Source organism: Cricetulus griseus, chromosome 7 (genome assembly GCF_003668045.3).
Source record: "Cricetulus griseus strain 17A/GY chromosome 7, alternate assembly CriGri-PICRH-1.0, whole genome shotgun sequence".
Classification (NCBI taxonomy): Eukaryota; Metazoa; Chordata; class Mammalia; order Rodentia; family Cricetidae; genus Cricetulus; species Cricetulus griseus.
Window position 1 is genome coordinate 121,625,162 of NC_048600.1, and position 27,028 is coordinate 121,652,189.

The following is a 27,028-nucleotide window of genomic DNA, read 5'->3' on the forward strand; positions in this document are numbered from 1 at the left end:
GTTATTAATTTGTGATCTATCAAGTGTTGGTGCTGGGAACAGAATTTAGGTTGTCTACAAGAGCAGTATGTGCTCTTAAACACTGAGCCATCTTTCCAGCCCCATATGAGGAAACATACCTGGTTATCAAGAAAAAAATCTGAAAGTATAACCAAAGACAAAGAAAAACTACAAATAAAAACCAAAAATTATAGTTTGAAGAGACAGTACATATTGGAGCCAGATTCAGATATTACAACAAGATTGGAATTAATCAGATCAATAATTTAAAACAATTATGATTAACATATTAACAATTCTAATAGACAATATATGAAGAGATAGTCACTATAAGCAAAATGGTTGAAATTCTAAGCAAAAAAAAACCACTAATGATAGAAAACACAAACTGAATGGCTGTGATAGTATGTACCTATGATCCCAGGACTCAGGAGGCAACAGCAGGAACATTGAGTTTGAAACCAATCTGTACTTACCAGGTAAAACCCTGTTTCAGAAAGGAATAATACCTTTGATGGTTCATTCTGTGAAGAATTAGTAAAGAATTGCTGAGCTTGAAGATCACTCAGAAGAAATGTCTAAGATTATTTTTAAAAAGTTAAAACAAAAACATAATACCCAAAAACTTTGGAACATCACAAAAGGTCTAAATTTGCATAATAGGACTACAAAAAAAACATGGAGAAAAGAAGATGTATTAAAGATGACTGTGGATTTTCTAAAAAATTATGTTGGATACAGAGCCACAGTTCAGGAAGCTCATGGCCATTAGTTGGGATAAATGCAAAACACTAACTATAGTAGACATATTAAAAGCGCAAGAAACCAAAAATGAGTTTTAGGATATGAAGGTGATCTGGCTGCAAAATTGCAAAATGTTATGTTGATCATCAGGGTAGGTTGGCTGATCTGGCTACCTCTGACAATGTCCCCTGCCTTCTCTCATTGGTCCATTTGCATCTTCCTGAAGCTGAATACTTGCTCAAAGAGCCTGGCCTCTGATAGAAGAAGACTATTGTTTGGTCAACTAAATAGGAATAGTTGAGCTCCCCTGCTAGCATATCCTAACAAGTTCTCAATGAAAATGTTTTAAGGATGCAAGGGAGTGAGAAACACCTCACCTCTAAAGATCAGAAATAGTCATTGCATCTTCAAGCATGAAAAACTATTGTAAAATATTTAAAGTAAAAGTTGTTGAGAGAAAAATTCCCCAGAAATCTGAAATTCTTTGTTTTGAAAATTAAGGAGAAAGTGTTTCTCAGACAGAAATTGATGGAACATGCTGCTTCATACAATGGAGCATTTTCTGTAGATGTGAAGGCACATTCCCTGTGAATACGGAAAGCCAGGTGGGTCATAGGCTTGGATATATGCAAAGAAAGAATGTTAGTGGAAGAATACATGAAATCATCCTTAACAGATTTTTGTTTGTTTCCTTGAGACAGTTTCACTATGTAGCCCACCCAGATTAGCCTCGAACTCATGGTAGCTCTCTTACCTCATCCTTCCAAGTGTTGGAATTATAGACTTATACCATCATGGTCATCTTTTAACAAGTGTTCTCAACAGATTCAAAATAGTAATAGCTGTAGGTACTCAGTCATGTACTTATGCAGCCCTATTTGCATATAAAATAAATGGCAATTGCTTTTTAAAGGGACAGGCAGAAAAGGTTGGAATTATTTTGTTTGTGTACAGCATTCACTACCTATGAATTGGTATTTTAAAGTAGAGCATATTGTAAGCTCTAGGGCAGTGCTTCTCAAATTGTGGGTCATGACTCCTTTGGGGTCAAATGACCCTTTCAAGGGGGTCACCTAAGAACAATCAGGAAACAGATATTTGTACTATGATTCATAACTAGAAAAATTACAGCTATGAAGTAGCAATGAAAATAATTTTATGATTGGGGGTCACCACAACATGAGGAAGTGTATTAAAGGGCAGGTTGAGAACCTCTGCTCTAGGGCAACCACTAAAACAATACTGAAATAAATGTATATGCTATAAAAGGGGGAAAAACATTGAATCATCTAAGATACTCAGTTAAAACCATAAGACAAAAAATGAATGAAAAGAATATGAAGAAAAGTATCAAATAGAAAAAATATCAAATATGTCCAAATATATCACTAATCACTTAGAATGCTAATGACATAAATATGTCAATTAAAAGGCAGAAATTGTCCATGTGGGCCAAAAATGAGATCCAATTATATGCTTGCTGTCTACCAAAACATGCTTTGAATATAATTCCCATATAGACTAAAAGCAAACCAATGGAGGAAGATATGTCATCCTAATTTAATCAGAAGAAAGTTCCATTAGTTTATTTTTTCACTTCACTTTTTTTTAACTTTCATTGATTATTTATGGATTTCATATCATGCATTCTGATCCCACTTATCTCCCCATCTCCTTGAATCTGCTCTCTGCTCTTGCAACATCCCCTCAAAAATCAACGCCAAATTTGAAAGAAAAACCAAACAAAACAAAGTAACAAAACCAAACAAACAAACCAGCAAAAGAGAAAAAGAGAAGAATCTTGTAGTGGAAGCTGTCGTGTGACCTGTTGAATCATAGTTTGCCTTTTAGGCCATTCATCTTTACTTGCAAGTGTTCATTACCAAGACGGTCTGGCTCCAGGCCTCCGGCTTCTGCTATACCACCAATAATTGGCTCTCATTGGGGCTCCTCTTTGGAAATCCTGTTGTCCTGTGTCATGGAGATCCTGTTGTTTTGGATGTGTGGGTTCATTCCCTTTAACAGCTCCAACAGTTCAGACATGAAGTCGATGTGGGAGTGGGTAACTCATAGCCCTGGTTCTGGGCCTGAGTGGGAGCTGGGTTGGTTGGTCTGCAAGTTTAAACCTCATAGTCACTTCCAGGTGAGTTCTCCAGCACTGCTTTGGCTAGCTCACCCAAGGAAGCCTGCAGCAAAGAACAGGACCAGGTCTCCTGCTCTCAGGTCCTCAGACCCAGGTCACAGCACCCATGTGTGGGTGACCCATTAAGTTTTCAGTATTCTTCAGAGCAAGGAAGTTATCAGATAGAGGTATTGTATAATTTTAAAATAGTAAGTCCTCCAAGAATGCAGAAGAATCCTTAATGTGTATGCATCTAAAGTAGATCATTAAAATATTTGAAGAAAAAGTGGTACAACTCTGAAGAGGAATAGACAAATCTGCATTATATTTGGAGACTTCAGCACCAGCTGTTAGTAACAGAAATATCAGCACACAGGAAAATCAGGATATAATTGAACTTTCCAAAACCATCAATCAACGGGCTATAATGAACAACCCGGAACCACTTCTGCAGCAAACTCTAAACCATAGCTTCTTAAACTGTGACTTGTGACTCTGTGTGGGGTTATAGGACTGAATGAGAGAGTCACCAAAAAAAATGGCAACAGTTAAAGGTTTCTAAACACACCAAAATAAATAAATTCAAAATCAAGCACATAATGCATGTGTTTCTTTGTTTCATGTGTTTGCATGTGTTGCTGTGTCGCATGGAACTACTTTACTCAGCCTTGGTTCTGAACATTGAGCATGTGCATTTTGTAAGTTATCATACCACAGAACACCAATAAACATGCCTGACACACCTCAGCTTCGACCGTTGTACATTGTGAAGTTTAGTAGGTTTTACTGCAATCTACTCTTATACAAACATAATGGTTTAATTATGGAGAACAAAGAACAAAGACAGTGTTTTCCTATTGCCATTCCTCATCATCAAATTAGTGCATCCTTGAATTGGATAGTTTTAGAATGTTTGGTTTTTAAAATTACTGTTTGAAAGGTGAGTACAGTGGTTCATGCCTGTAATCCTAGTACTCAGGAGGATCAGGAGTTAAAGTTCATCTTTGGATACTCAGGGAGCTCAAGGCCAGTCTGGGCTACATAAGACCCTGTATCCAAAAAGAGATAATATTTGAGTAGCTTAACATGTGGAAGAGGTTCTACCTTCTCTCTCCATTGATGCAAAAAAAGAGAGAGAACCTCATGTAAGATGAAAAGAAAGTGTCGGTATCCCTATAGATTTTCTGATATTTTTTTGAAATTATAATATAACCACATCCCCCCTTCCTTTTCCTCCCTTCAAACCCTCCCACGCATCACCCACCCCCTTGTTCTCTTTCAAATTCATGACCTTTTGTTCTTTAATTATTGGGTGTGTGTGTGTGTGTGTGTGTGTGTGCAACTAAATACAAAAATAGAAACTGTCCAGTCTGTATGTTACTTGTATGCATGTTTTCAGGACTAACCATTTGGTATTGGATAAGCAATTGGTGTGCTTTAGCCTGAGGAAGACTATTCCTTGTGATTTCATCATTCCGTAGTTACTTATTGTTCTTTGTCTAAGGTTGTGGCCTCCTGAACGTTCCTCCATCCACATTAGCATGCCCATTGGTCTCTTGTTCAAGTTGTGTTTAGGTAGCCATGTGAGACTTTTTTGATGTTGCTTCTGTGACATTTCTAGGAGATACCATCTCACAGCAAACTTCTGTTCCTCTGGCTTTTATAATTTTTCTGACACCTTTTCTACAAAGAACCCTGAACCTTGGGTAATAGCTTGTATTATATGTGTATCCATTTGGACTGGGCTCCACAGCTCTTCATTTTGATCAGTTGTGAATTTCTATAGTGGTCTCTGTCTGTTGCAAATAGAAGTTTCCTTGATGAGGGGTGAGAACTACACTTATCTGTGGGTACAAGGACAAATCTTTAGAATGTAGTTAGGGATTGTATTGGCTTAGTAAAATGACAATTGTAGGTTTTCCTATGATCTGTGACTTCACCAGTCCCAGGTAGCTGTCTGTTTCCAGTACCAAGCATGATTTCACTCTTGAGAGGAGCGCTATAGCTCTGAAAATGGGGACTTGGCAAGTAATGACCTTCCTCTTAAAAACAGACATATTTCGTGATAAATTCTACCAACATGTGAGGAAGAAGTTACATTGCTCCTCTACAGTAGTGTTGTAATGTTAGAAAGAGGGTGACTATTTCCTAATGCATCCTGCCAGGTCAGCATGACCCTGATAACAAAACTGGACAAAGACTCTACAAAAAAAAAATGACAGGACATTATCTCTCAGGAGCAGAATTCCTAAATTTAAATAAAAGTAACAAATCAAATTCAAAATGTTCACAAAAAAAAAAAAAACACCATGACCAGATGGGATTTATTTCAGGTTGTGATGGCTGACTCAACATTTAAAAATTAATTAATACAATCTAAACTAAAGAAGAAAGTCACATAAATCATTTGCTTATATGAATATTCTTTGTGATCATTAATCCTCTCAAAAGCAAGATTCCAGGGCCTATAATATGGCTCAGTGAGTAAAGGGGCTTGCTGCCTAGCTTGAGGACCTGAGTTTAATCCCCAGAACCCACACAGTGGAAGGAAAGAACTAGTCCCCAAAGTTACATTCTGACCTCCACATGCTTACATGGCTTGTGGAAACCCACAGAGACCACACACAGATGCAGACACACTCATACACAAAATAAATAAAAGTGTAAATTTTTAAAATTTAGTAAGATTCTGAATTCCTTCTCGGATTCTTTCACCTATCAGGGTGGTTTGGGTTTCCATTATAGGATAGGATAGAATGGGTTGATACCTCACATGTTTCTTGGCTATGTTTTGTGTATCTGTTAGACTGGATTTGTCTTCGTGTTTTAAATTTCCCCTTTTTCCACCATTGTGTGGTTGCTGGTCTCATTTTCTGTGATTCCTCTAAAGGGACTCTTTGCTTGACATTGCATTTCTTGAAGCTCTCTGGGCGGAGATAGAATAGTGCTCCACTTTATTTATTGGCAATACTGGGTTTGCATAGCCCTAAGAAATCTTTTTGCACTACACCTGTAATCCTGTAAGGTTTCAAGACAATGGCATTGGGATCCTGGTTGGAAGTGTGCTGCATTGATTTGTTTTTAAAAGTAGACATTATCAATATTTAAGTAGTGGAATGAAGAGGAGACGCAGAAAGGAGAGAGAAATACAGTAAGAGATGGGGGGGTATGAGTTAGAGGTATGAGAGGTAACAGTGGGACTGTCTTAAATATGCAAAAGTAGATTTTGTTGTAGAGTGGAGAACATTCAATAGGAATAAATACTTTGCATTGCTATAGATTTTCATTTATTGATACAACTTTAAGGTCAATTTTGTGATATGTATATGTTTCCTCTTGTTTAGGTTTGTGTTTATACAGATCTTTTAAATGATATACATAATTAAATAAGGTTATATAATCACCTATGATAGTCAGAACTTATAATTAGGTTAGTTAGGTTTTCTAGATTTACTGAGATGTATTTGAGATGGTTGGGTATTCTTCAAACCTTTCAAAGACCTACAGAAATATGGCATTTAAATAGGTTAGGGCTTATCTTGGCAGTGAGACACAACTGTTCCTGGCACACCAATTATGTCAGAAAGGAGGATGGGCATCGAAGAAACTCGATCCATTTGGGCAAGAAACTGCTCTTGCCTAGGCTGTTTGTTGCTGTATAAACTGGACATACAGGACCCACAAGAAAATGACTGCTGAACTTACAAAACAAGACAGTACTGAAGAGTTCCTGTTTAAATGGAGAAGTGTGCCAGACACACTGTGGCCTATAGGCTAAAGATGGATGCTCCAACGTTACAGAGGAACTTTGGGTGACTGTCCAGGTAGCAGATGTCTCTGTCAATTCTAGAGTTTATATATTTTCCTTCTGTGGTATTTGATAGAGTTAAAGACAGATAGTTATGGTTATAGTTTTCTTCAGTTATTATAAAAGATAAGTTATCCATTTTATTTAGACAGAAAAGAGGAGATGATGGGGGATGTACTGTGTATGTTTATCTTTTTGATTGTTAAATAAAATACTGTTTGGCCAATGAAATGGCAAGTTAGGCAGACTAGGAGTCAGAGGATTCTGGGAAATGTAGTAGAGAAGTGATGATCCACACAAAAAAATGACATAACAAGGAGACTCATATTTAAGCGAAGGAGAAACAGGAAGGATCCCTTTTTCCCCTTCCTCCTCTGCGACAGGATGTGATCCACCGACAAGGAGGGACGCCAATAAGGCATCCGATAAGATAAGTCTTATAAAATATATAGATTTATGATAGTTGAGACTAAGCTAACAAATGAGAAATCCTAATCATTGGCCAAGCAGCTTTTAAACCTAATACAAGTTTCTGTGTATTCATTTGGGCCTAACTCGGGCGGGCGGCTGGCGTAAAGCTCACACATGTCGGTGGGGCTCAGGCGGCTTATGGCAGAAAGATTTATCATAACAGAGTTAACATTGTACAGTTATAAAAACTAGTCAATTAGAGCTGGGCGTTGTTGGCCCCGCCTTTAATCCCAGCACTTGGGAGGCAGAGGCAGGTGGATCTCTGTGAGTTCAAGGCCAGCCTGGTCTCCAGAGAGAGTGCTAGGATAGGCCCCAAAGCTACACAGAGAAACCCTGTCTCGAAAAAACAACAAAAAACAACAAAAAAAACCTAGTCAATTAGAAATATATTAAATGAATAACAATGTTAGAAAAACGTGTCACAAGATATAAGTGAGATAAATACATATATATATATTATATATACATGTTATATGTACATATATAAAGAATGAAAAAATATACATGCAAACCAACCAACAATATCCCAAAAATGATAAATCTCTTCCCTTCCAGTCTACACTTGCGTTTGTTTTTTATCTTTAATATGAAGAAGAGCTTCCCAGAACCACAGCTAGGTGAAGATCACACACAGAGACAACTGAAGCTGCTTTCTGTTGGGGGTGGGAATAGCTTGCTGTGTTTCATGTGGAGCGTTGCAGGGAGGACTTCAGTCTTGTTACAAGGGTGTTGGGCTTCCGTTTGCATACTACACGCACACTTCATCAGCTCTCCTCCAGAGAGCCCCAAGTACTACAGTGGGGCTGAAGAGAAACTTCAGCTTGACAAGGAGTGTCTACCAAAGCCCTGAGGGTAGCATTTCACTCATGACTTGACTCTCCCTTTATAACAAGGAGCAATGTTAAGTTATCTCCTCACAACACTTCTTCAACATCATATTGCTGGTTGTTTTAGATGATGCAATCACATAGGAGAAAGAAAGTTGCACAGATGAGGGAGGCAGGGTGATGGTCTTTGGGAAGAATCCAAAAGAACTAACAAAGTCCTGGGATTAATAAGCCAATATGGGAAGGGCTCAAGATGCAAGATGAATATAGAAAAGTCAGCTGCTTTCCTGGATATGGCAATGAGCAAATGGAATTTTAAATTGACAACATAACAGCATTTACAGAGCCATTCTCCAACATTAAACACTTAAGTATAAATACAAGAAAATATGTACCAGATTATATGAGGGAAACCACAAAGCTGATGATGAAAAGCACAGAACCAAATCAGTCAAAGGAGTGTAGACAGTTTACCTCATTTGCTTCCCTTCCCTGAACTACAGTCCTATGTTTATTGATGTCCAGGATCCTAAAACTATTTCTCCAAAATCTTATCATGTTTTATGATTTTATTGTGGCAAGTAAATTACAGTTCTGGTCACCCCATCTTGGTCAGAATAGAAAGCATGATTCTTATCTGTGCTTCAAAACTGTGCACCTTTTTATTTTGGGCTTTGTTTTCTGTTGTTTTGGGGCTTTTTTTGTTTTGGTTTTTTGAGAAATGGTTTCTCTACATGGTTCTAGCTGCACTGGAATTCACTATGTAGACCAGGCTGGCCTTGAAATCAGAGATCACCTGCTTCTGCCTTCCAGGTGCTGAGATTAAAGGCATGTGCCACCATTCCTGGCAAAATGTTCATCTTTATTTGGAAGTGAAGTTATTTTTTTGAAGCTCAAATGTTCTTCACATATTTTAAACTAAGTATTTGTTAGGAATTCTCCAACCATTTTTGTTGATAGAATGGTGCATGGTTAGACCTTCACAGTGCTTTACTAAGGAAATAGCCCAGTGGGTTAAAGCACTTGCCAGAACCCACATAATGCAGACAAAGTCACATCTTGTCATCCCAGTGCTCCTATGATGACATGAGATGTGGTCACAGATAATTGTCTGCAAGCTTGCAGGCCAGCTTGCTTGGCATAGACAGTGGTGAACAACATGAGACCATGTCCCAAACAAGATGGAAGGTGAGGACCTTCTCTGTCCACCACTCAGAGAGAACCCTGCACGAAAGGGTAACACATTAAGGCAACCATTGACAGCTTTATTCAAAGCTGGGGGCTCGGGGGCAGGGGACCAACACGTTGCTGCTGCTGTTTGTTTTTTGCTTTCTTTTCTGGGTGACTTTTTTAAATTATTTTTTAATAGTTCAAATTAGAAACAAGCCTGCTTCACATGTCAATCCCTGCTCTCTCTCCCTCCCCTCCTCCCCCAGCCCCCACCAGCTACCTACCCCATTCCCCCTTTGCTCCCCAGGGAGGGTAAGGCCCTCCATAGAGGATCCCCAAAGTCTGTCATATCATCCTGGGTAGGGCCTAGGCCTTCCCCCGTGTATCCAGGCTGAGAGAGCATCCCTCCACGTGGGATGGGATCCCAAAATCCTTTCTTACTCCAGGGATAAATACCGATCTACTACCAGAGGCCCTATAGAACTGCAGAGGCCTCCTCACTGACTTCCATGTTCAGGGGTCTGTATCAGTACCATGCTGGCCTCCCAGATATCAGTCTGGGGTCTATGCACTCCCCCTTGTTCAGGTCAACTGTTTCTGTGGGTTTTACCAGCCGAGTCTTGATCTCTTTGCTACTCTGGGTGACTTTGAAACCAAAGACTTTCTTAGGGGTTGTATAGGGGAAGGGGACCAACACAGTGGGCTCTTTGACTAGAAAGTGACCAAGGGAAGCAGCCTTACAAAGGCAGAGAACTAGGTATGGAGGAAAGTGCGTGGCCAGCCATTAATGTGAGCACTGAGAAGGGGCCAGTGATGGACACAGCAACAGCAGCTCTACGCAAAGACCTCAGAGTCATGATGTGTCTCCTCTCCTGGCTTGTGTTTTGTTTTAATATCTGTTCAGGCCATGCTGAGGGTGACTGTGGAAATCATGTTTTTATGTAGAGAGATGTGTGTATAAAAGTAAGGTTTGGGTTTGTTGGCTTTTGTTGTTGAGAGAGGGTCTTGCGATATAAACTAGGCTGGCCTCAAATTTGAAATTCTTCTGACTTAGCCTCCTGAGAGCTGAGATTATAGGTGTGCTCTGCCATGCCCAACTTTTTAAGGCTAGATTTGAAATATTTAAGTCTTACTTAATTTCATAAATGGAAATAAAATGTACTATCCTGATAATAAAAATATCCAAAAATGTTTTAAGGCCAGTTTGCATGGTAAATTAGTTTCTGATTTTCAGCCATACTCACCAAGAGCATTTTAGACTTATTTCAGAGGGATTCAAAAGTTCAGAGAGCTGTGAATTAGATTCAGATAAATAGTGAAACCCTCACAGGATGATAAATTAATTTTTTCTCTTTAGATACTCTGTCTCCAGTGTATTGACTCTTCTCTTAGCTATTGGCAAGTTCTAGAGGTGTTTGTATAGCACAAACCAGTCTTTAAGTTCAACATTGATAATTTCAGTGAGCCCTGATATTTCCTAGAATCCTGAGACTGGCGCTCTGTTCCCTTTCTTGTCTAGATGACAGCTTCATGCCTTTTCTCGTCCCTCACATCCGCCAGTGGTCTCCTCTACCATTCTCACCTCCAGCCAGTGCACCTTCCCTCCTATTCCATGGAGAGAACAGGAGCAATCAGAATCTCTCCCCACTGTTCCAGCACAGCTCCTAGCAAAGGCTATCTCCTCCCAGGTGGCATCTAAGTTATTCTGTGGCATCATCACAAGCTCCCACAAGCTAGGTATTATAATTCCGTCATAGTTCTGGAGTTTGGAAGTTCAAGACCAAGGTGGGCCCAGGACTCCTTTTTGGTGAAACCCCTCCAGCTTTTACAGATTTCTGCTCATTACATCCCTACCTGACCTTTATTCTGGGAAGGAGGAGGCAGTTAGAGTAGACATGCAATCTATTCTCTCCTTGTAACGACTCTGCCCTATAACCTGGTTTCACCTTAATACCTTTTTAAAAGCTCTATCTGCAAGTGTAATCATTTCTGAGAGTTGGAGCTTCAGCATATAAATAATTTCTGGAACACATATAACATATTCCCTTTATTCAAAGATACATCTCCAGAAAATCTGTACATTATCTGTACCATTTTCTTCTCTAATGCTAGTGATCACTCCATCCATCTGTGGTCACGTGACTTTACTCATCTTATGCAAGATCAATTAGCACTCTCCTTACCTACTTCCTCTGTTGTACCCACTCCCTATTTCTTTTTTAAAAAATAAAATTCTGAACCAAGTATTTAGATTCTACACCAGTGCCACCTCCTCTGTTCTCTTGAACCCCTTTTGATCCTGCTATCGTCCCCTGCACTATGCCAAAATTTTATTTTTTCCAAGTCAGCAGTAGCCACCATGATGCCAGTCCAAGGTGAACATTTCTCAGTCCTCACTAGGCATTTGACTCAGTCCTCAGACCTCCTGCAGCATTTGACAGCCAAGCCTAGACCTTGTCCTTCTCCGTCCTCTTGGTTTCATGGTTCCCTGTTCTCTTAGTTGCTTATCTCCCTGGCTGTTTCTTCTGTTTGCCTTTCTCCTCCTTGGCTAGCCACTGGATGTCTGCAGTCCCAGAGCTGAACATGCTCAGGCCTGTTCTTTTTTTGCATGTGTCTTGCAAGCTCATGTAGCAGCATGATTTTATACACCAGGTACATATTGGCAAGTTCTTGCTTTATCCTTTCAACCTACACATCTCCCACAAACTCAAAGGTCAGATATTCACCTCAGCCATGGATGTCTAACACACATCTCAGCTTAATGTTTCCGAAACTTCTCACTTGATTTTCCTCCCAAGACCTGTTCCATCCATGGCTTTTCTCATATCCAGTAATGGTAACCTCATTTTCTACTTACTTTGGAACAAGAAAATTGTTTTTTTTAACTTGGTGTGCATGAATGCATGTTGGTACATATGGGTATGGCGTGCTTACACCATGGTGTGCATGTGGAGGTCAGAAGACAATGCTGGGTGTCAGTCCTTACGTTCACCTTGTTTGCAGCAGTCTCTTCTTGTTGGCCACAGTGTACAAGAATCTAGTTGGCCTATGAACTTCCAGAGACTCACCTGTACCCCTTCTGTAGGAGTGCCCAAATTTTAGCCATCCACCATCTTTCTATGGGTCTGGGGAGCTGAACTCAGGTCCTCACACAGGTGCATCCAGTGTCTTTCCCACTGACCCATTTCTCCAGCCCCTGAAGTCATTCTTGCACCATCTCTTTCTAGCAAGTAATATATCCAATTGGTTCTTCTTTCGGGTCTTTCCCAAAGTCTACCTGTGTCTCATCACCCACTGCACTGCAGGTGCAGTCTAAGTGGCTTCTTTGTTTGAGTCTTGCCCCCAATAAGATCTTGAGTGATCTTATTACTACATAAAACAAATTACATTTTCTCTTATGCAGAAAACACTTTGGTAACTTTTTATGTTATTTGTATTAAAAACCAAATTATCTACAACCATGAGCAGTGCTGTGTGGACTCTAGCCCTTTTCTGCGTCAGAACTCAGCTCAGTCACTGCTTCCTGATTTGGTTACTAGCCGCCTGCACTGGTCTTGTTATTCTGTGCTCCCTCCACTTGGGGCCCTCACACTTGGAATTGCCCATGGCTTCCTAATCTGCAGGTGTTTTGCTCAAAGACCCTATCAAGGAAGTCTTCAAGAACTTGTGTTTTTCTAATTACAAACCTCACTCTACCTTTCATCTCCCCACCCCCTTCCCCTACTTTGTCTTTCTCATTGATAATCATGCCATCTAAAACATTGCTTTTAAAAATTACATTTTTTTCACTTTCACAGAAGCTGCACAGAGGTAGAGAGATTCCTGTGTGTTTTGTGCAGTTCTGTGGCCCTAGACTTGATGGATGAGTTGGGTATTTATCAGTAAAGGACCTTGTCTGGTTTGTCAGGGCCAGCTAGCCACAGGTCCTGCAGGGGAACTGCAGCTGACACGGCCTTTCCTGCCCTGACCAGCATCTCTGAAAAGGAAATTGGTCTTCAGGACCTGCAATTAATTTTTAGGTTCTCTAGTAGGCAAATATTTTTAAAGCACTTAGAACAGTGTCTGGCATATGGTAAGAGCTCTGTACGTGTTTATTTTAAAAGCAACAAATACTTCAAGCATTTTGTGATAAGTAACATTAGCTGAGTACAAACCAAAACCAATAAACCTCAAGAGGTTCAAAGTGGCCCTAGTTCTGTAACGGAGAGTTGCTATGTTCGTCACAAGGAGTCTGACTACTCTCTAGACTAATAGCAGTAGTCAATGCCCTTGCTACACTTTAAGAAACAAAATCAAACTGTGTACTAAGTGGAATTACGGATGCAGAGATTTGTGGTATAAACTATAAAGAATTGTTTTGAACTTGAGTCCAAGAAACATGTGGTTTTGAAAGGATTGCTTCAAAGGTAAGGTCTCAGGAGATTACACAGAAAAAGGCTGGGCACTGTATATCTATGTGTTCATTGAACCAACACTTCTCACCAAGTACTTTGTTAGCTTTCTAGGATCTCATGGTGAGTATCACTTCAGTCTCAGTACTGTGATTGAGAAGAACCTGGCCTGGGTTGCTTCCTCATTCCATTATGATATCCAAATCAAGAAATCATTTGCTGTCCTTAAACATAGTAGAAAAAAATGTGCCATTTGTCCACACTCCCTGAGGAGGTCCTATCAAAGTATAAGAAATAAAAGATTGGTGATACAACACAAACCCCTGGGGGATAAAACTTTTTTCATTGTTTGAGAATTTCATACATGTATGTAGTGTGTTGTAATCATGTCTACCTTTCATTTCCTCCCATGTAGCGCTTCCTCTCTCTCTCCCTACCACTAATCCCTCCCAATTTCCGATATTCTCTTGGTGCTACCAATGGGTGCGTGGGTTTAGGGTTGTTACGGGAGCATGGATAACCATTCAAGGGCCTCATCCCCAAAGAAAATGGATTCTCCCTTTCTTGGCCATCAATTGCCAATAGCTCCTCCCCTAGGAGTAAGACTTCCCGATACCTCCCCACTTGATGCTGTGATTCTGTGTGGCCTGATCTTGTGCAGATCTTGTGCATGCTAACAAGACATTGTGAGTTCATAGGTTCAACTGCCAAATTGTGTCCAGAAAACAGTTTCACTATAGTCATCCACCTCTTCTGGCTTTTACAAACTTTCTGCATCCTCCCCTTAAATGATCCCTGGTTCTTGGGAAAGGGGACATGGCACAGATGTCCCATTTAGAATTCCTGGGTTTGATCCCCAGCACTACAAGAGGATGAAAGAAAGGGGAATGGACTGTGACTTACGGCTTCAGCTGAATGTTAAAATAACTACAGAGTTGGTGTGTGTGTGTGTGTGTGTGTGTGTGTGTGTGTGTGTGCATGTAGTTGTTGCTGCTGCTGCTGCTGTTGTTGTTGTTGTTGTTGTGATAACTTGAATGAAATCAGAATTTTGGAATGCAACCCAGATGTCTGCATTTTTATAAAATAATTCCTTCAAAAAGACAGAAAGGAAACAACAGGACACATAACAGTCAACAAATTTTTAGTACTGGAGAAAGGGCTGGATCAAAAATGGTCTTGGCATACTAAAAGTACAAACAGCCTTCAGGAAAAAGAAGGCTTGGACAATGCCTTTAAAAACAGCAGAATCTGTCCTGCTGTCCAAGTTTGGGAAGACTTCAGGAATTGCAGGGATCTGAGCAGGGATAGGGTGACAACTGGAAAATGGGTTCAAAGTTTGAATAAGGAAGTAACATGACTCAGATGATGGCCTGGCTATTTACAATACTAGTCCCACCTCCACCCTGGGACTCTCCAAAGAGATAGAATGAAAAAATTAACTTGGGTGCAGTTGAGGCTAAAATAAAGATGGTTTGTGTATATTGTCTGTCCTCAATACCCAGGTGCCTTTCTAAGGCATGGTATCCAGATCTAGGATGTAAGTGGTGTATTAGAGAATACACTCTGTGCAAATGCCCAGCAAGGAAGTCCAATGGGAGATGGCCTCAGAGGAAACCAGGCCCATGTGTCATACCTTATTCGGAAGTCTATCCAACCAGAAATGTGTACATATCCAAACTGCTTCCAGTAAGCTATAGAGGTTCTAAGAAAAAAGACACCAAAGATCAACAGACATGAGGAAAGACAGGAACGAAAATACTAGTGTATAGAAAACCCTTTAAATGGAGAATCACTCAGATAGTGCTTGACATATGGCTAGATGGATGCATCTTCAGACACTAGATAACCTCAGAAGAATTCAGCTGTTATAATAGGGGAGCGAGGGCGACCTTGGCCACTTCCATGGCCGGCGAGAGACAAACATGCCAGGCAGGCTGTGCTTGATGGGAAATTTTATTGGGGGAAAGGGAAGGGAGTAAAGGAAGGGAAGGGAGAGGAGGAAGAGAAAAGAAAGAAGAAAGAAAGAGAAAGAAAGAAAGAAAGAAAGAAAGAAAGAAAGAAAGAAAGAGAGGAGGAGGAGAGACAGGAGAGGAAAACTGCCCCTTCAGAGGAGCAGCGGGAAATAGACCGGAAGTGGGTGAAGTTTTCCTCTTAAAAGGACCTTTGAACCTGCGTGCAGACTACATAGTGATATAGCAGCCATAGGACCCTGGGCTGGCCAAGGGCACTGCCTGATTGCATTCTGCCAGGTGACAGGGCAGGCCGGCATAATGCCTGAATCCTTACATCAGCAATGTCCTGTGTGCATGTAACTGCTGTGTGCTCTTGCAGAGGAGCTCCCTGTTCTTCTCTTGTGGTGTGTGTGTGTGTGTGTGTGTGTGTTGGGGGCAGGTGTTAAGTCTCAGTTCCATCATTTTGTAATCTATATGGTGCTGGGAAGGTTATCAAAACTCTCTATGCCTCAGTTTCCTTACTTGTAAAATGGGAGTTCATAATGATGTTGTTTTATAGAACAAGACAGAACCCTTAGAAATTCCAACTCCACTAGCAGTTGTTTCAAATCCCATAGGGCATCTTAAAGTAAAAGCTGGGGAAACTTAGGAGAAATCAAAAGACAGATATGGAAAATAGCAACAGTGAAAAAAGATGACAAAACAGAGTGGCAGGCAGATGAACAAGCAGACAACAATAGTGGCTAAAGCCCATTCTGAAAAAGCGAGGGGTCTGTATGGTTGACAGGGCATGTCACTGGAACCTTGCTGAGCACTGGGAGTGAAGATCCCAAGCACTCCCGGAGAGCAGAAAAGGGTCACATCTGAAGGACTAAGAACTGAGTGGCAGGAGGCTAATCACGTTCTAAGCAATGTGGACTTATTCTGGGAAAGCTACCCTAGTTCCAGGATAGAAAACTGTTTGATTTAGATATATTTGTCACTTCAAAAGATTGCTCTTGTGTGTTCAGCCAAGTAGGGGCTCAACTCTGCTTAGTGGTCTGAACTTTTCACATCTGCCTTTGTCTGAGAACACCTATTTTTCTTTTTAAACTACGGCAAAGAGTATTCAACTTCCCACCGTCCTTCCTTTCCTCCTCCAGCTCCCTGTCCCATTTGTCTTCCTTCCCCTTCCTGTTTCTTCGTTCTCCCCCTTCCTTTACCTTTGAGCCGTCACACTTGCTATGTCTATTTCTGTCTCTCCTTTTCCCTTTTTCTTTCTATCCACAGAAGTCTTATGTTTGTCTAATAATTGGCAGGAGAGATCTCTCTCTCTTTTTTTTTTCTTGCTTGCTTCTTCAGTGATGAATAGTTGGCGTCAGATCAAAGACAAGCCCTGTGGTTTTCTGGCTGCCCAGAAGGGCGGTGCCGCTGGCAGGCATCCCAGCTGCCTGGTGATAGGCATGTGGAAGAGATACCAAGCTCACAGGTCACTGTGTGTGTGTTCGTGTACGTGTGTTTTGCAGGCCAACAGCAGACTGAAGCAGATCGAGAAGGAATACACTCAGAAGCTTTCCAAATCTTCCCAGGTAAGCATGGGCTAAAGACACAAAACCAAACAGTAAATCCCAAACAAAAAAGCAGAAATGAAACCAATGCAGCAAACCTTTGTACTTCAGAGTTAAACCAAATTCTTGTCAATTTTTCATGAATTCATGTCATATTTTGATGGATAGATAAATAAATAAAATGTTCTTAGTATTTCCATCTTATTAAAATCAGGAACAATTTTGCCTATTGAGCTATTTGAACCAACACACACAGCTTCATGTTCACACACATACAGAGGGAGAGAGAGAGAGGAGAAAGAGAGAGAGAGAGAGAGAGAGAGAGAGAGAGAGAGAGAGAGAGAGAGAGAGTAAAATGTTGTAAAACCAGATGGCACACTTGAACAAGCCTGGGCCAAAAGACATTTCACAAGGCAGGGATACACATCTACATTTGTGATGTAAGCAGGTTGATAACATCTGTGCTTTTTTTCTTTTCAATATTCTAACTTGTTGCACCCATGAGCTAGTTGACTAATTCAAAATGACAGACAATTCTAGGTTAAATTGTCAGCTCAACTGTTGGCTCCTTCTGGAGGGTGGGAAAAGAATCCCTGCACCCATCACTTGTTTGTCGTTAACTCCAGAGGTTTTACCATAAGGAAGGCTAACAGTTAAATGCTACCTCTGCTAGATGGGCAATGCTTGCAGAATTTAGGTTCATGAGTTGTCCTGTTTTCCAGTGGCTTCAGTTAGGGAGTTCTGTAAGTTCTGCTAGAACAAGAAAACACCGTTTACCTTTATTTTGTAGATGGCTAACTAAGCCATTTGGTTTTACAGTGTTCATGTCTAATGACTTGAAGTTGCCTTTAGTATCATTGCCTGTGTACAGCGGCATGTAAACTGAAATTCATGTTCCATTTTATGAATTTCCTGATAATAGGAGCCACAGAACAAATGGTAATATCCAACATTTCTGGGCACAAGCCTAGTGACTTGATTCAGTCTTCCTCATTGGCTCCATTTTTCCAGTTGAGAAAACTGAGAGTTAAGGGCTGGGGCTGTAGCTCAGCAGTAGAGGGCAGAAATCTGAGATCAGAGAGAGATGAGATCATAGGAGTTAGCAAGTGACTAAGCCAGGACTCAGCCTGGAGCTGACTTCAAAGTGGCAATCCTGACCTTTGACATACCAGCCCAGCCCTATGCTTTAACTTCCCAATACAGCAGAACTTTGAATGTAGTTATCAGGAAATGTCAATTCTGTAATTATTTCTAAAATGAGCATGTTGTATAATTCTAATGCCATTAATAAAGTCAGAAGTCTTTGTTTAATTGAATAGTCATTTGTGTTTATGTGTGAGATGATTGTGGCTTGGTTGCCATTATTCCAACCCTTCAGGGAGAGATGTCCTTGTTAATCTGCTGAAAACAATACTTGTAACCATTGGAAAGAAATCTTAACACTCCCAAATGAAAGTTTAGACAGAAACATGAAAAATTGCAACTTGGCATAGAACTTATTTTTGCTTTATTTGAAATGGAGGATACAGGCTGTGAGATAGAAGCTAGCTAATGAGAATGCTTAGCTAACAAGACTGTAAACAGGAGCCTTAGGTTTACCTACAGGAAAGTGTAGGTAAAGCATTAAAGCAAATTAAATGTTAGCATATAAGAAAGCCGGAGCTTGGAATCCACAGACCTGGTTGGAATACCAAACAGTCCTACCACTTGTGTGACCTTGAGCAAGTTTACCTGCCACCCTTGGAATTCAGTTTCCTCATTAGTCAAGTGGGGAATCAGTACTTACCCTTTAAGATGGTTTTAAATATTAAGAAACCAATGTCCAAAGCACACAGTGCCTTGTATGTACTAGAACATTTAGTGACTGTTAGCAACCTCAGGTGTATGAACATTGCAGTAGGAAAGGAAGAAAGGAGCCAAGGAAAAGGTCTGCAAGAAAGAATTTTTTTTCATCAGACACTGTGTTTTGGGGTATTTAAAAACTGATGCAATTTCTCTACAAAATTTGGAAACATGCAAACTTACTATTTTTCTTCAAGACATCAAGGAGAAGGACATGAAACCAGTAACTATCATGCACTATAATCATTTTATAAGCTAAATAGCAATGCAATGCCAAAAAATACATAGGATGTCAAGTGGAAGATAGCCTTCCACTGATAATAGTCTCTACCCATGTCTGATGCAGTGAGTATTTATAGCCGTGAACCGGCATTTGAAAACATCAGTTACAGTGCCAGTCACCGCTGAGAAACAGATTATTTTTAAATGAACATTTTAAAAAAAGAATGAAACATGGGCTGTTTATGCTTCCAGATGCAAGTTTACTGGCATATCTCATCAAGCTGGTGAGAGTACCAGAAGCAAAGCTGCTACACTGTGTTTATCAGGATTTTAAAATCTTCCTCTCAAGAACAGTGCTAATGTGAATGAGTGATGGGTCCATTGGCACTCAAGAGAGTGGCAGTTTAAATTGGGAAAATATTTGCAATCTTTTCTTCCTATAAAGGGAGTTACTTGATCTTAAAATCTTATCAAGCTTTGGACCTAGAAGAACATGTGCACTTTACCCCTGGCACACTCAAAAACTATGCCCCTTGTGAGCCTACACAGCCTTCACCATAACAGCCAGTGCAGCAGCATCTCCAGCTCTTTCAGTCACATATTTGTGGTGATATTTTGTTTATGATCTAATAAAGCTTGCCTGAAGATCATCGTGCAGAGCTAAGCCACTAGTTAGCCACACCCACAATAAACTACTAGTTAGCCACATACCTAGGCCACTGTTTAGCCATAGAGGATCACACATTTGATCCCAGCACTTGGGATGACATGCCTTTAATCCCAGCACTAGAGAGGAATATAAGGTGAGAGGAGACAGGAGCAGTCTAGGTGGTTTGAGGTTTGATGGAGAACAGTGCAATGGGATTCAATCTGAGGATTCCTGGAGACAGAGTCCCCCTTTCAGTCTGAGGTAGAGTTAAGAGCTAATGGCTGGCTGCTTTGCTTTTCTGATCTTCAGGCAAGCTTTGCTAGATCATAAACAAGTATCACCACACGCGTTTGTTCTTTTTGTCTGAATATTAGATATCAACCTTGCCTTCTCAGCTTAACACAGTCTCTAAACTCAGTTCAGTTCCCTACTCTTCATTTGCCAAAACAAGGTAGTACCATTTTGCTAAAATATTCATAGCTGAAGAGGACCAGGTGCCAGCCATACCCACCCACTGCCAGTCAACCCTAGGCACTACCCTGGCTAGCTTCCCCTTCATGGTGCAGATTAATGCCCATGAAGTATGCCTCATGCCCCCACTGTGTCTAGGGGCCATGCGGAAGGTAGCAAAGGGCTCTGCCCTCCTGTATTTTGTGAGGAACCCCAGTGCCTTCCTGTCCTTTCTAGTTACGGTTTTTGTTGGCTATTGAACTTAGAGGAAGAATTTTACAAGCCTCAAACTGTACCACAATCTGAAACACACACACACACACACACACACACACACACACACACACACACACACACACACACTAGAAATAAAAAGTGAAATTTAACCTTTATTTTAAATTCTGTAAAGACTTTAAATAAGATCCTAATAAATACACAAAGTTTCATTGCTTAACAATCATTAGAAACCATTATTGCTTTCATGGGTCAGGCTGCTTACAGCATCCTCCCAAAATAGCGCCTGCTGTCTACCAGAGTGTTCATTTTTCATATCTACATAAAAATGTCCTGATCCACTCCTTACTATGAAATAAATGTAGGGAAAACACTTAGTGACATTTTTCTTTATAATCTCTAATTATGATTCTATCCAAACTGGAAACTCCCAATTATGATTGGATATAACCAATTCCTTTTAATTTTTTCCAAAACTTTTTACTAGTGCTTATGGAAAGGCTAAGCTATGTCAATTTATTTTTCCTGATGGGGATGTTTCTTATTTACCATGAGAGTTCACTACTTAATTTATCATTATAATTCATTACTTAAATACTTACTGCCAGTGATATATGCTCTCACCTAAGGTGGAAAAGTTTGTTTTCTTGTACTCCGAAGTCTACAGTGAATAGACATGGAGATCCATGCTGTTTTCCTAACCTAAACCATATTTGCTAGCCAGGTATTCTAAGTTCTTCTTAATCTGGGATATTTAGAATATCAAATCTTTTTTTTTAGGTGACACACTGTCATCCTACCTACTAATCAACCTACTTGTCTAGCCATAGTGTTTGACTTCAAGTGTTTTGACATTTCCTTATGTCACCTTTATAAGTTTTAAAATAGCTTTCCAAATATAATCAAAATTTACCCCTATAGAGGTCTTATTATTCCTCCCCATAAAAATGTAAAAGCAAGTGTGCCTTCCTTAGAATGTCATGGATAGTTCCTTCCAAAACCTACACTCATTTCTTCTTGTATGCATTGGCCAGAATCTTCTAAGAATGAGGAATATCCCGATCTTGAGCCCTTAAAATCATTTTAAATACCTCAAAATATTTTGATCTTCAATCTTAGCTATACTGATCTCAGTCTTACTTTTTTTTTTTGAGGCAAGGTCTCATGTATCCCAAGCTAGTCACAAACTTACCATGTAGCTAAAACTGACCTTAAACTCCTGATCCTCCTGTTTCTACTCAATACTGATTTGCTCAATTATAGTATTTTTAAAAGGAAAATAAATCCCATGTACTTTAAAAGTAGATTACATGACTATGATAGATACCCAAATCTACACATGTGACAAAATTGTAGAGAACTAAACACACACCACAGAGTTAAATGCCCCACTTGTATGAAGTTGTGGTTTTCTCAGCTGCAGACACTGAAATATTAAACTGTGTTGTCTGTTTGGCCCCATGTTCCTATAAAATATCAATCTTCAATTTCATGGTAGGTTGAGGAAATCTGGCTTTCTTATTCCTAACCCCCCTGGCCCTGTAACTAGAGGCTGGTTCTTCTGTGCTTCAGTTTTTGACATTTACTGTAGGAATTTAACCTTTACTACTTATGGATGAAAGTGCTATGAAAAGTAATTGACCGGATGTAACATTTGTTGCACGGGAGCAACATTTAATCAAAATTCTTAAAATAGATGAACAGTATTCTATTCTCAGTAAGTGAATTCCTCCACTCACAGCAGAGGGTCCATTTAATATTCTCATCTGCTCTTATGAATTTCTTCATTTCAAGATAATCTTAGCATTTGATTAAATTTTAAACTTTGTTACAGCAAATTTGCACACCAAGCATGAACACTCCATTTTTATCATAACAATGTTCTGTGCATGTCCATTGTGACAACTAGTATTTCTATGTCGTGTGGTTTTTATGACCCTCCATATAGTTTCCATTGCTTTGTCTTTTGATGTTGTGCTCCTGTTTTGTGGGAAACTGAGCTCAAGGAAGACAGCTAAGCCCCGTGTTTCTCACTGTTGGCATCCCACTCACAGAGCTGTATTGTGAACACTGGTACTGTTTCAGCATTGTGAGTACTGATACTGTTTCTTTTATTAGAGAAACAACCATTTCCTGCTTTCAAAAACAATCCTCGCCGCCGTTGAGATTGAAAGGAAATGGCTGCATCCAAAGCAAAGGAAGAGATACACTCTCAGTGGGCCCATTGCATTCCTCATCAGATGTTAATTTGAGAAGGTGGCGGGAACCCTGCCCTGGAGGGAACTAACTCCTGAATGTGGAGAGAGCTACAGGAGTCCCTGTGGAAGGGCACTATCCGAGCCAGAATAAACTTTCACGAGTGTGCACTTAGGAAGGACGCAGCCTACTTGGAAGTGCGAACTTCTCACCAAAATTTTGTTAAAAACAAAAATGGAATTGGCTCATTAGAAGATGAAGGTGACTGTGAGCTTCAATTCTTGTCCATCATCTTCAGCAATATAAAATGTTTGACCTCTTTGTGTTTCCTCTTTTTAAAGAGGGGATAATCAGACTATATCACAGTAGCAAATAATATAAAAGCTTTAAATCTCAGCAGCACAGTACATAACATTAGTTAATACCCACAACTTACTGTGTGGAATTGGGTGATCATAAAGAATAAACATGACCATGCAAAATCAGGGTGGTGCTGGCGGATGGTGGTGGTAGTGTGTGGTGGTGCTGGTGCTGGTGGTAGAGGTTTGTGGTGTTGCTGGAGGTGGTAGTGAATGGTGGTGGTGGTGGTGGTGGAGGTGGTGTTGCTGGTGGTGTTGCTGGTGGAGGTGGTGGTGGTGTGTGGTGGTGTGTGGTGGTGGTGGTGGTGGTGGTGGTGGTGGTGGTACAAAGTCTTACAAAGTCAGACCAGCCTTCTTCACTCTTAAGAATTTTATTTCTCAGTAAAATACAGTCTGACTCTTTTCATTTTTTTGAGATCACAGATGTTCTTTCTTCTGATGAGTAAATATTGTGGAATGTTAGAGTGGAAATGCCTTCCAAATATATTTGGTTCAGCAGTTGTTCACCATTCACAGTTTTATTGTAGTCTTTTATTGTGTGGAATTTCATGCATTATCCTGAGTGATATGTTAATTGAAAATGTTCAGTTTGTGGAACAGAGTTTTGCCAAATTCATTCCTTTGTTAAGCATAAATACATATAAAATAGATGCCTCTCGTGGAGAATTTGAAGCTACAGCATGCTGTTTTCATTTTAGATCATAGCAGAGCTTCAGACAACCATTTCCTCCCTGAAAGAGGAGAGCAGTCGGCAGCAGCTTGCTGCAGAAAGGCGGCTCCAGGATGCTATACAAAAGTTTGAAGATGAGAAGCAGCAGCTGATTAGAGATAATGACCAAGCAATCAAGGTAATCTAAAGACTGCAGTAACCAGTGGTACCAGCTGCTTTAATGTAATTAAAAGGAGGCTGAAATCGCAGCAGTGGGCAGATGAACTCAGGTATCTGGCTTGCTCACACAGCCTGCAGTAATTCCATTCACTGGACTCTCTACCTTTGATGTATCCAGTGACTCAGGCTGACTTCCCTCCAAGAGATCGCATGCCAGCATAAAGTCATTTTTGGCATCCCCTACCCATTCATATTGAACAAATATTTGAAAAATACCTCGTCCTTTCTCTTGAGAACTACTTTGGAATTGTCTCTTGAAATTAGAATGAGTGTTTCAGCCCAGTACTGCTGCCTAGCACATTCAGAAGTCAGCTTCCAATTTATATTCTGTTCTTTGCCCACATCCTTTCATTATGTATTCACATAATGAGCAATAGCGTTTGTTCCAGGCATGGAATTCCAGCCATCTGATGTGCTTTGACACAGCACAGGGTTGATTGTTGCTGCTGAGAACTTTGGTTGTTTCTAAATGGCTTCAGAGAACCATTCACACCTTAATAGCAACAGAAAACTCCCTGGACCTGATCCTCTAGGCGAGAGGCAGTTGGATCTCAAAGCAGCCTTTTCCTTGGCTTCATAGTAGTGGCTGCTATTGTAAGTGTCTGCATCACGCTGTGTTTCATCTGTGAGAAGCAGCGTCAGGAAAACTTTATAAATACGACTAAAAGGAGAACAAATCGGTTTAAAGAACACCCAGCAAAGGGTTATTTTTCAGTGACTTTGCTATAACAATACTTAAAACATGTACAGTAATCATACAGAGCAAAGAAAAATAAGTATAATATATATATATATTTCTAAGCCTAGATGGTATTGAATAAAATCAAAGACTTTAAGAGACAGAAAATCCTTTTGAGACCAGCATACCCAACCTCCTCACTTTACAGGTGACGACTTGAGATTTGGTTAATGGGATGTCGCCTATTTACTTCTATCTGTGAGACTTTTGCTCTGCATAGGTTATGAGACAAAAAGTAAAGAACTTTCTTTTTCATGATCTGGCTATTTAAAACTACTTTCAAGCCCTTTTAGCTTACACTTACATGCCCACTTTTCACTTACAGTTGGTGCCATTGGCCTGTTGACTGTTTCCTTTGCATGAACTGAGCTGCGTAGTTTGTTTAAACTGTTACTTAAAAGTTTCATTTTAGCCGGGCGTTGGTGGCACACGCCTTTAATCCCAGCACTAGGGAGGCAGAGGCAGGCAGATCTCTGTGAGTTCGAGGCCAGCCTGAGTGCCAGAGTGAGTGCCAGGATAGGCTCCAAAGCTACACAGAGAAACCCTGTCTTGAAAAACCAAAAAAAAAAAAAAAAAGTTTAATTTTAGGTAGATATTCCTCTACTTATGTCCAGATAACCAAGTGGTCGGTGATTTCCAATTTTCAAATAAACTAGTGGATCCCATTGTATAAGCCGAGGAAGACATGAGTTAAGTTACCCCTATCAACAGTCACTCCTTAGCGTTGTTCTTAAAGGATTAAAATTAACCTTGAAAGAATTGTAATTAGCACAATTACCTATTCTAAAATATTTATTCTTATAGTTTTAAACCATTTGCATGATAAAAGGGAAAAGCCTTTTAATCATAACTTCAGACCCACCCCAAATCACAGACTGAATTTAAGTGATGAGAGTTGATAAGTACTGGCATATGCATAAAACATATTACTGGGGCTGGAGAGATGGCTCAGCAGTTGAGAGCACTGGCTGCTTTTCCAGAGGACCAGGGATCAGTTTCCAGCACCCATATGGCAGCTCACAACCATTTCTAACTCCAGTTTCAAGAGAACGACACACTCACACACACACATACATGCAGGCAAAACACCAATGCACATAAAAAATATAACTTTTTAAATATATGTAGCCTATTTTTCCTGATAGTAGCAAATTAAAGTAATAATACATTTAAAAAGCCAAGTACAGTGGCACATATTTGTAATCTCAGCACTTGGCTGAAGCAGAGGGATCATAAGTTCAAGGCCAGCCAGGGCTTTATAACATAGTCCTGTCTGGGGGCAGGGAGGGGGGCTTATTAATTTAAAAAATGGAAACACAGAGTAATAGTTGAAATACAATTCAGTTTGGGTTCTGATACTTAATGTGTAAAGTGAACAGCTTTCTTTCCTATCAAAGTTGCTAAAATAATTGATCTGTTATCATTCATTTCCTTGGCTTTTTTCCCTGGCTACATCACACAGAGAGAGGGGGGGGGGGCGGGGAGAGAGGAGAGAGAGAGGAGTAATAGTTAGTGAGAATCATTCAACAGCACTGTGCTCTGAGTTCTCTGACAACTAACTTAGCAAATGTCTTGAAATACGTACATAAAACCCAAATTATCTCCAGTTCATCTCTTCATGAACTTCTCAGTTCTTTAAAAAATAAAAAAGGAAAGGTACAACCAAAGATAGTCCTGCGTCCTTTTGGAAAGGAAATGTCCCTTTAATTTTCCTCTAGCCCCAACCCCAGCCCCGTGCCCAGCACTTAGCTCTCTCTCTCTCTCTCTCTCTCTCTCTCTCTCTCTCTCTCTCTCTCTCTCTCTCTCTCTGCATCCAGCTGTCAGGAAGCCAGTGCTTTTCCTGCCCTCACTTCTGGAGGCTTTTCTTCCTATTCTCCATCTTGCTGCTCATCACAAGCCCCTGCTTCTGAATGGGATTTTGGAGCAAAAGTTGGAATAATCCCTTTCAGTTTATTTCATGTGAGCTTGCTAGGTATGTGGAGGCAGTCTCTGTGCCTGGACACTTGTGCCGGCTCTCATGGGCTTCTCTCTAGTCCTGCAGCAGCTCTCCAGCCTTCCTTTCTACGTCCTCACTTGCCCCCGCCACACTTTCCCCAGTGGTTAAGGGAATCTTTCTGAGAATACATTTTCCCCAGCATAGCAGTGGGAAGACAAAGCTGAGATTGGACGACCAGTTCAACCCCAGACTGCCTGACAACTGGTGTGGAAGGTTCAAGCCAGTCTGCCTTTCTTGAGAGCCTAAGCTATTCACTTTTAGGTCTCCAACCCCTGTGTCCTTACAGGGCATCTCTGAACATGACTGGATTAAGCCAATGCCCAGGTGGAGATCCTTGCTCCTCTGTCCTTCTCTCTGTCTGAATGATGGAACAAATCTGAGAATTTTACATTCTACTTACACTGAGGGCTCTACACATCC

At 40.4% G+C, this 27,028-nt stretch overlaps 1 protein-coding gene across 12 annotated transcripts in view; it reads left to right on the top strand.

Moving 5' to 3' along the window:
* Window positions 1–27,028, top strand: part of Cep112 (centrosomal protein 112) — a 375,808-nt gene that overhangs the window by 273,248 nt on the left and 75,532 nt on the right. For 11 of the 12 annotated variants that reach the window (XM_027425839.2, XM_035447391.1, XM_035447385.1 and 8 more), the window contains 2 exons: window positions 16,991–17,053; window positions 23,683–23,832. In XM_027425839.2, coding sequence (XP_027281640.1) covers window positions 16,991–17,053; window positions 23,683–23,832 — 213 coding nt within the window. Of the gene's footprint in view, window positions 1–16,990; window positions 17,054–22,547; window positions 22,807–23,682; window positions 23,833–27,028 lie in introns of those variants that run through there. The other variant, XM_027425837.2, reaches the window with a different exon arrangement.